This window comes from Cebidichthys violaceus, unplaced genomic scaffold (genome assembly GCF_023349555.1).
Source record: "Cebidichthys violaceus isolate CVI_PGR_0920_01 unplaced genomic scaffold, fCebVio1.0.p SCAF_87, whole genome shotgun sequence".
In the NCBI taxonomy this organism is placed as follows: Eukaryota; Metazoa; Chordata; class Actinopteri; order Perciformes; family Stichaeidae; genus Cebidichthys; species Cebidichthys violaceus.
Genome location: NW_027176972.1, coordinates 80,001 through 89,646, shown reverse-complemented (window position 1 = coordinate 89,646; position 9,646 = coordinate 80,001). Strand labels below are relative to the sequence as shown.

Below are 9,646 nucleotides of genomic sequence, written 5' to 3'. Positions count from 1 at the left end.
CCCCCCCCCCAATGTAAAAGTAGATTTATTTTTTTTTTAAGCATTTTTACTGTGCATCTACCGTAACTGTTGATCAATTGTAGTTTATGGATGAACTGCAACTTCTCACTGTATCAAGCACCCTGTTTTTAAATATACTACCAAGCCTCTGCTGAATTCACCTTTTATTCACTGGCTGTAAAAAAAATAAAGAGCGAACAAAGTTTCTTTAATAAAATTTTTTTTTAAAACGTCATATCCATGTCTGACATGTGTGATCATTGGAGTTAAAAAAAAAAAAGAAAAAAGGAAGGTTTAAAGAGTTATTTATTAATACATAAAAAAAGCATTTACAGCAAATACCTGAGTGCTTAGAGCAGCACGTCATTAAATATTAAAATCATTTTCAGGATAATTTAAGGTTCATGATAAAAAAAAAAGAAATAAAGAAAAGCATCATTGTTTGTCACACACACACACACACACACACACACACACACACACACACACACACACACACACACACACACACACACACACACACACACACACACACACACACACACACACACACACACACACACACACACACACACACACACACACACACACACACACACACACACGTCGACTGAGAGTGTGAACTTTGGGGGCGCGAGTCCACCTCTGCTCTGCTCCAAAGATCTTTCCATCAATTAAAAAAAATCAACCAGCGTCTCCTTAAATAATAGCCGTTAAGATGTGAACAATAAAGGCCGTGTGCGTACTGCACACGGCCTTTAATCTAGTGGTTTCTATTGACTAAATAGAAATTGGTTCAAGTGTATTTTTGTGCGCGTTCGGCCGCAAACAGGCCTTCATGCTGGTGGTGCATCTCCGTCGTCACCTCTCTCCGTTTCTTATAAGAGCGACTCAGTTCTTACGGTTTTGCTGCCGCCTCTGGCATCTTTTACAGACGCCTCCATCACCACAGCTTTCTCGTCGCCCTCCTTCTCCAAAACTGCGGTCGTCTTCTTGTTGTTCTCTCCTTTCCTCAGTCCTTTTTCCTCCCTTCTCTTTATCTCCTTCAGCTTCCTCTTGAGGGCAGACCGATCGCGTTGACTGCACACGCCCAGAGCCTGACGGCAGAGGAAAGGAAAGAAACGTAAAGGGGAGGATACGCTACGGGTTCAGGACCCTCAAACTAAACCAGATTTCACTCCATTAAATAGGTTCACAATTGGCAACGAGAGTGACTGAAACTCAATAAAGGGGACAGAGGCAGTTTCACTAGAGCCTTGCCGATACATCAGCATGGCCTACTGTGTATTAGGTTCACTAAAAAGCACATTTTTAAACTGAAATGTTCCGCTCGGTATGCATCTTTGTAACAATTCTTTGAATAACCAGTCTCAAGGTGACGTTTATGTTGCATACTTCTGTTAAAAAGTTCTCCAGATCTCAGATTTTTTTTTTTTTTTAAAACCTACTAAACATCTATACTGGCCTGTAGTTATTTCCCAACTTTATTGAACAGAAAATTGATAACAAGTAGCATTCAGAGCTTCAATTCAGATCGTACAGAAATGTTAAACAGATACAAGAAAAGATAGAGAAAAAAAAAAATACTCAATGGGTTATTTAAAGTGATCAGAGCACATTTGATAAATCATTTTGATTCCCCTTGACCACTCACCTTGAGCTTCTCACTGTCCATGCTGAGCAGCTGTGTTCCATCCACCCCTCTGGCAGCGAACTCGGCCGCGTACTCGTCCATGTTCATGGCAATTAACCACAGACACACCTGCTGGTGGTCCCACTCCAGCATGGGCCGATTTTGCCACTGGTGGTGGTGGTTGTTTTTGTTGGTGGGGGGAACTGGGTCATCGTCCAACGTCTGACAGAACGCCAGAGACAATACGCAGACAAGAGAGAGGAGATGTAAAAAAAAAAAGAAAAAAAAAAAGAGGACAGGAATGAGACGAAACTAATAAGGAAAAAAAAAAGAAAAAAGGAGAGCAGGCTCGGGGAGACACAATTTTTGGACAAAGAGTGCTCTGTGGGGAAGAAGTAAGAAAGGGAAGGACAGACTCACCTCGGTGGAGGAAAAGGTGAAAGCGGGAGAGTGTCCAGAGAGGGAGAGATCAGAGACATGACCCACCATGCTGGAGCAGCCCACTGGAGAGCCGATACTCTGGAACCAAGAGAACATCTAGGCTGCCTGCACATTCTGGTTCACATCTGTTGCAATGTGCGCGTCTATTTTTTTAAAAAAAAAAAACTGATTTCTTTCCGAGAGATTTCTAGAGGCGCGTTTAGATCGGATGGCTCAGACAGAGGAGGAGGAAGAGGAGGAGGAGGAGGAGGAGGAGGACATGCAGGGAAAAGCGGTGCGTCTTTTCTCACCTGGTCTCTTCTACCTGTGGTGGTCAGGTACGGCAAGCTGCTGCTGGACACGGACCGGAGTCTCTCCCTGCCTCTCTCGGCGTCCTCTTCTTTTTCTCTCCCTCGCTCTCCAAACCAGGGGAAGGGCAGGCAGGAAGGCATGGAGGTTATTGAAGCCGACGGAGAAACTTCAGCGGGCCCATCCACCAGGTCACACGAACCCCTGGTAAAAAAAAAACAACTATATTTATATTTAACTTAAAAATGTGACATGTGTTCTAGACAGAAACCCATTCATCCCGTTATCCAACCTGTTGTTCATGGACCTTTTGAAGCGTTTCTCACTTCTCCTTTTGCTAAGAGACTTGCGAAGGCCACTGAAAGAAGAAAACGGACTATAGTTATTAAAAAAAAAAGCATCAGGAACAAAGCTCACCACCAGCAAGCTGCTCAGTGTCCCTGAACATGAAACGTGCGATGGCTGAAAAAAAGGGAGAACGTCAACGAGTACGGCTTTGAAACCAGGAAAATACGACCCCCCCCCCCCCCCCCGAGATCTAAGACGGAAGAAAGAGAGACAGAGACCCTGCACCTGAAGTCGGGAAATTTCTTTTTGGACTTTCTGGACGCAGACGATTTGCACGGCGAGGGAGTGACGTCCGTGACGTAGGTGGGAGGAGTGAAGACGGAGCTGTTGGGAGGGCTGAGGGCCGGGAAAGACGAGGTGCTGGACAGGTCACTCCTGCGAGACAGCGATTGGCTCTCCTGCGACCTGTGAACGTCACATTCCTGACAGCAGCAGATGAGTTTCACGGTCAAAAACGTCAAATAAAAGTGACGATCCGGCACATTTTTAGAGCTCCTACCTTTTTTCTAAAGCTCTCTCTGAGTTTGTCCCGAGAGGGCGGGTGGCGCTTGGATTTCTGGGCCAGCTGAGCTCTGGCCTTGTGAGCGCTGCAGTCCAGAAGTCCCGTATCAGGAAGTGGAATATACCAGTCTGGACCCCGAGACAAAAAAAAAACAAAACACAATTTATTGCTTTTAATCCAAGAGGTTTCATTTTCTCACTTTGATTACATCGTTTGATACAAAAAGCTTTGAATTGTCCCCGTTGTGAATCCATACACATACACTAGAGGTTAAAACAGTAAACGGTGGTTTTACTTGCCAGCAGCTACACAAAGTCAAAAGAGACACACAAACAGTCCGCTTCACAGTGACTGTAATCCAGCCGCTTACCTGTGACTGAAGTGTCCACAGAGCGGTTCTTCCTTTCAGGTGAAGCCTCTCTTCCCTCGAGCTGCGCTATCTGCGATAAGCAGCGTGAAACGGTGACTACAGAGGAACGGCAGACGCAGCGAAGTAAATCCACACGGGACCGAGCGACCTGGTCTCACCTGGGTTTGTAGTCTTTCAACCGTCTCCCTGTGCAGCTTCTCTCTCTCCACCAGTTCTCTTCTCAAATCCGCTTCTCTCTTCTCTCTGTCCTCGTCTCTGGGGAAAAAAAAAAGAAAGAAATGAATTAAACTAGCTCACAAAATACATCCCAGTCATTTTTAGAATATTATGCCGTATTGTCAAGAGAAATGAACTGGATTGGACTAGACTAATACCTGCTCTGGTACTCTCGGACCAGTCTCTTGGCTTTGCTGTATTTGATCTCCAAGCTTTCCGATTGGCTCTGGGCATCAGCCAGTCGCTGGCTCACAACCCTGCACAGTGTTTGGGCCTCCTGCCAATACCTGATAAATACAGTGAGAGGGGGGGCTTTAACACCTTAACCATCATCATCATCATCATCATGCTGTAGTGAAATGGAGCGTTTAACGTCATACTTCTCTAGTTTCTCAGCCTTCTCCTCTCCATCCTCCACTCCATGCTCCAGCCTAATCTTCTGGCTCTCCCAATCGACTTGCTGCTCCTCCCAGGCCTTTAACTTGGTAGACAAGAGTAAACAGAATAGATTATGTACGTTTTTATGAACGTCCGCGATAGCAGTCACATGCACAAGGGGAAGGAGAGCGCTTCCAAATGAAGTCACACTTGCCAGAAACTATTCTTATGCACTTCTTTAATCCTCTTACTTCAAAAGAGGTTTTGATATAACAAATGAAGAACTCGCTGATCTTCCACAGTTGGGTAGAAGAAAGAGATTTTCTACTAAAACGGCTTTCGCCAACCCAATTATGTCACAGCGGTGATTACTTCAAGGCAGAAAAAGCAGCGTTGGAACACGGCCCGTGTCCTAGTAAACTCCACAGCGAGCCGTCTCATACGCACTCAAAATGGGTCAGACTGTTCCAAAAAGGTAGTAAAGTGAGACCAGTAGAGTGAGTGTGAGTGTGAGTGTGTGTGTGTGTGTGTGTGTGTGTGTGTGTGTGTGTGTGTGTGTGTGTGTGTGTGTGTGTGTGTGTGTGTGTGTGTGTGTGGAGAGAGATCTCGATCTCAGATGAGTGACCTACCTTTCCTCGAGCATGTTGAAGTTGGGCTGCTTTGCTCCGTAGTTTTGACTGAAGCTATAAAAAACAAGCAAAAAAAAAGGATGAAAATGTGATTATACTACGATTTATACGAGAGGATATACACCGTTACTAGTTCTACACACCGCTTGTGTGTCAGTATTTTTTTTCTCTGATTCAATGTCCTATTTTAATTTAGTATTGACCCGATATCCAACAGAAGGGTTGGTGTGCGTCTGGTTTATGGACGTTAATCAATGAATTCACGTCGATCGTTACCTGCTGGTATTTGAGGCAGAGCTGGTAACTGTCCAGACTGGAAATAACAGACAAGTCTTCTTCCTCTTCCTCCTCTTCCTCCTCTTCCACTGACTTCTCCGAACAGCTACCGTCATTATCCTCGTCCCCGCTTCCGCTCTTCATATAGAAAAAAAAAACAAAAAACAACACAGGCAGAGAACAGAACAATCAACCCACACGACTGGCGCTCCGCTCTTCTTCTAGAATAAAAAAAAAAAAACAACACACACCTCTCTGGGTGTTTTATCCATTTCCAGGCTTTCGTTGATCAGCCGCGCCACCTCGCTCTCCACCCCCTCCTTCTCTCTCCCAATCAAAAACCTGCAGCCAAACGGATCAATGAGTCACAGCTGTGAGCAGCGCGCCACATCCAGGTGAAGCACAGGTGTTGCAAATAACCTTAATGAACCCCCAACCCCCTGAAACTGAAGCGTGTCATTTTATACATTCATACCTTTGCTTTTCCCTACTAAGACCTCAGCGAAAAATATGAATACTAACGTTGGCGGTATTAAAATGTCGGCGGTGGCTGAAAAGCATCTCGTTCACTTCTGGCCAAAACATCCTAGATGTCGGGTTTTTTTTAAAAAAAAAAGACGAGTGTGGCTCTTTAAAAACCCTCTAGGTGGAGAAAAACTTATATTTATCTTGCTACCGTTTAATCTTTAAATAACTTCAATTATGTAACACACATTTAGAAGTCTGACTCTGTCAGTTTCAACTCTAAAAAGAAAATACACAAATAGATAACCTCCAAATCACTAATCTCTAGTAATGTATAGAAATAGGGGGGAAAGGTACTGAAACACGATGACTTACTTGACGAGGCCTGACGTATTCTTGAGGACTGTGGCTGCAAACAGCTGGGAGACCCCAACCAAACTCACCCCATCCACCTCCACTATCTGGTCGTTCACCTGAATCCTAGAGAGACAGTCTGCTGCTGTTAGAGCCAAACTCAATTCCCAGCAAACGGGAGACGCGGCGTTTGAAACGTACCTTCCATCCCTCTGTGTTGCTCCTCCTTCAGTGACCGTCTTGACGAAGATTCCAAGTTTTTCCAGTCCCTGGTCGGCTCCTACACCCATTCCTATGATACTGATGCCCAGACCCTCATCTCCTAGAGGCAACATATATAATATAAAAAGGACGTTATCCTCATAATAACAACATTAAGTCAGGGAGAGACTGTTGCACCGTGAAAAGTAACTGTCAGGAAACACCTGGTTCTTTGAATAAGGTGAGAATATTGTGACAATCAACCCATTATACCACCAGATAAAACCATTTACACGATGCATTTACTTCCTTCTGGGTCCTAATGTGGAAACACACATGGACACTAAAAAGACATTAAAAACGAAGGAAGACAGACAGTGTGAAAGAGCGACTGCGCACCCTTCTCGATGTCCACCGGAAAGACGTCCATCCTGTCCACTCTCTTCTCCAACTCGAACTCGGCAGAGGCGGCCACCGGGTCGACGTCATCGTTGCGTCTGTCGTACTCGGCGTTAGAATAAGTGACGTACACCTGAGAAGACAGAGGTCAACGCACACGGTTTGAGCCAACGCACACGGTTTGAGCCAAACCGTGTCAAATCTCCGGCCTGTACTGGAAAATACCGTTTCACGCATTGGTAGCTTGCTCGCCACCGAGCAGATTGTAAAAGAGGGCCATCTGCAGCTATTGACACAACAAGACACTGTTTATGTTGGCAGATCTGCCAGAGTGCGAGAGAACCAGGAAGTGCAAGACGGCGCACAAACTGCACATCCGTGATAATTATAGGATTGCACAAAAAATATATATCAACGCACACGTTACAACTTCTAGTCGCCGACGCTACACAGACCGCTATTCCGATAGTTTGATGCTCTATAACCGCCACACACACACACACACACACACACACACACACACACACACACACACACACACACACACACACACACACACACACACACACACACAGGAATGTTTTCTGTGCTTTTTTTTTTTTTAATGTCGAGGCTCCTCTGAGCTGACAGAAGGAAGCATGAGGGATCTTGCCTTTCCTTCCCCTCTAATGGATTAGAAACATGGCTCGGGGCTAACACTTCTCTTGGATGGATTGAAATACCAGCCGGAACTGACAGCAACACAAATCTACTATACAGAGCTTGCGTTCAAGCAAGTGACACCCTGCAGCTGTCAATTAAGTGAATAATAAATCCAAAAAGCCTGAATTTGTATATTTTTTCTTCAAAAAAAAACCCCCCAAAAAGGTTCCCCTTACCTTGATTGGTCCTGAGGTGAACCTGACCCTTCTCCTCTGCTGCTCTTCTGCTGCATCCTCCTCCTCCTCCTCCTCCTCCTTCTCCTCCAGTTCAGGCACACCGGGAATTTCCTCATATTGCAATAAAAGCTGATTATCACGTACAGAGTTCTGCCGTTCCTGTCCTAAATGTTCCGGGTGAGAGTGGGATTCCTGCTCAAACACAAACGCCTCATTCTCAATCCCACCGATTACCGCAGGTCCCGTCTGGTCCTCTCGGCCTCCTCCTACATCATCTGTTCCATCTCTACCTCCTCTGCCCTCCTCACACTTGACCTCGGACGTTGAACCTTCTTTTTCCTCCGCTCTTTTCTTCTCTTGACCGTGCGTCTGAACTTCCTCGTCGTCGTCCTCCTCTTGCATCGTGCCTCTCTCGGCCCTTCCACAACTTTCTCCCACTCCTGCAGCAGTCTTTTTCTCCCCCGTGTTCCCGTTTTCTCTCGACTTCTCCGCCAAGAACCTTCTGGTCTGCCCCTCCCTTTCACCCTCCCATTCCTCCTTCACCTGCTGATACTTGTCTCTTCCCCCTTCACTGTCATCCACGGTCTCTCTTTTGCACGACATGCTGGTTGATAACTCCTTCTGGTGGTCGTCTGAGGGAACAACTGGCCTACCTTCTCTCAGTTCCACTCCGTTTTCCAACATATAGGGTGATGTTTCCATGCTGGGCTTTTCCAAACCATCATCAACTTTGTCCATGTACTTCACCCCCTCGTCCTTAAGGCAGATTTTGCCCTCTTTCCGCTCCTTTTCTTCTTCATTCTCGTCACTTTCTGACGACCCGTTCTTCAAGTCAACTAGTTCGGCCCTCACTGGCTCCTCAGGGGTCAAGAAGAGGCTTGCCGTCCTTTTTTCCTCCGTTTGCGATCCCGTGGTTTGACCATGTTTGTCCAGACAGGAGGGAGATCTGTTGGCTGATTCACCAGAGGCATCCGATACGGGAGATTTATGGTCGATTGTCAGCGAGGCCTGTGCAGTAGGCTTTGGCGAGGGAATATTTATGATGGGTAGGTTTATGGATTTGTCTTTATTAAAGCTATCCTCTTCGGTGCGATTCCTTTTCCCACTCTCGTCTTCCTCTTTTTCCATCTCTTCCCCTTCTCCTTTCCCACCTGCCGTCCCCCTGCTTCCCCTGCCAGCAATACTTTTTGAAACCGGCCCTCCTCCACCACCCTTGGTCTCAAACAACCTCCGCGTTACGGAGAACTTCTGAGCCAGAGCAGCTCTGTCAATATCCACCCTCTCCTCCGATCTGGACGACTTATCTTGCAGAAAAGATTCTGAAGTTGAAATGTTGGCCGCAGCGGTCAGAACAGACGAGGAACCGAGGGCTGAGCGTCTGGATGCAGCGAAAGGTGAAGTTTGGAGCTGTAGAGCGGGATTATGGGGAGGAAGGAGGGTTGTGGAGCCAGAACTCTGCACTGGACCGACATCTTTTTTCAGCTGCTGGTTGTCCATTTGCAGAAAGATGTTGTCTCTGATCTTGGTCCCCCTGGTGCTGTGGACTCTCCCTCTGCTGCCTGTGCTGGCAACGGTGCTGGTGTGGGACATTATGGGATCCGACAGGCTGGATGGCAGCCTGGCTGGGTGCACAGCGGAGTGCTGCGCAGGAGCAGTTTTGGTTCCTGGTTGCAGACTGGTCGCAGTGTCAAATGAACATTTGATGGCATGGAAGTCAGACTTATAGGTTATCCTGTGAGGGGAGGCGCTTCGGCCTTTGCTGTCTGTCCGCATCATCTGGGGAATGGAGGTTCTCTGAGGTGAGAAAAACAAACTCTGGAGGAGCTTTTTACAGCTAAAAGCTAAATGTTGAGCAGGTAGATAATGTGCTGGTACGGTGGGAAGGTGGCAATAAGGCAAGGAATATGCTGGAATATGTGTTTTAAGAAGTTCAAGTGTGTTTTAAGAGGTTTGATGACAGCAGGTGACAAAGGCAGCCTCTTGGTATGGAAACTTCATTGTCATCAGGGAATCTTTAGATATTGATTCACCATCACCGCCTCAGCAACAGTGTCCTGGAAGAGTGGTTTGAGAAAAAGTGCGACACGTTCATTGACGTGAACTGGCCCTAAAAAGCATTAATGCAAAATGACTGCCTAGACAAAAACAATGAAGTGGCTTCCTCATAACTTGCAGCTATCAATGCGAGAATTAAAAATCGATTATTCACACTCACGAAATTGGAAGATTTAAGGATTGTGAGCGCCGTCAAAAAAAAAACAACGCCCA

The 9,646-nt window shown here is 46.2% G+C and overlaps 2 protein-coding genes across 6 annotated transcripts in view; one reads left to right on the top strand and one right to left on the bottom strand.

Annotated features, from left to right (window-relative positions):
• LOC137866600 (integrin alpha-6-like) overlaps positions 1–155 on the top strand; it is a 10,149-nt gene extending 9,994 nt beyond the window's left edge. The window contains 1 exon segment of the mRNA XM_068702611.1: positions 84–155. Coding sequence (XP_068558712.1) covers positions 84–155 — 72 coding nt within the window.
• Positions 156–288: 133 nt separating this feature from the next.
• Positions 289–9,646, bottom strand: part of LOC137866594 (neurabin-1-like) — an 11,672-nt gene continuing 2,314 nt past the window's right edge. For 4 of the 5 annotated variants that reach the window (XM_068702600.1, XM_068702601.1, XM_068702602.1 and 1 more), the window contains 18 exons: positions 7,379–9,432; positions 6,501–6,633; positions 6,102–6,222; positions 5,922–6,026; positions 5,333–5,423; positions 5,082–5,219; positions 4,806–4,859; positions 4,179–4,279; positions 3,957–4,085; positions 3,741–3,837; positions 3,583–3,652; positions 3,210–3,340; positions 2,936–3,132; positions 2,655–2,720; positions 2,365–2,566; positions 2,054–2,152; positions 1,655–1,855; positions 289–1,097 (listed from right to left, as the gene is read on the bottom strand). In XM_068702600.1, the coding sequence (XP_068558701.1) occupies positions 879–1,097; positions 1,655–1,855; positions 2,054–2,152; positions 2,365–2,566; positions 2,655–2,720; positions 2,936–3,132; positions 3,210–3,340; positions 3,583–3,652; positions 3,741–3,837; positions 3,957–4,085; positions 4,179–4,279; positions 4,806–4,859; positions 5,082–5,219; positions 5,333–5,423; positions 5,922–6,026; positions 6,102–6,222; positions 6,501–6,633; positions 7,379–9,154 (3,930 nt within the window). In that variant the 5' untranslated portion in view covers positions 9,155–9,432 and the 3' untranslated portion in view covers positions 289–878. Of the gene's footprint in view, positions 1,098–1,654; positions 1,856–2,053; positions 2,153–2,364; positions 2,567–2,654; positions 2,721–2,928; positions 3,133–3,209; positions 3,341–3,582; positions 3,653–3,740; positions 3,838–3,956; positions 4,086–4,178; positions 4,280–4,805; positions 4,860–5,081; positions 5,220–5,332; positions 5,424–5,921; positions 6,027–6,101; positions 6,223–6,500; positions 6,634–7,378; positions 9,433–9,646 lie in introns of those variants that run through there. The other variant, XM_068702604.1, reaches the window with a different exon arrangement.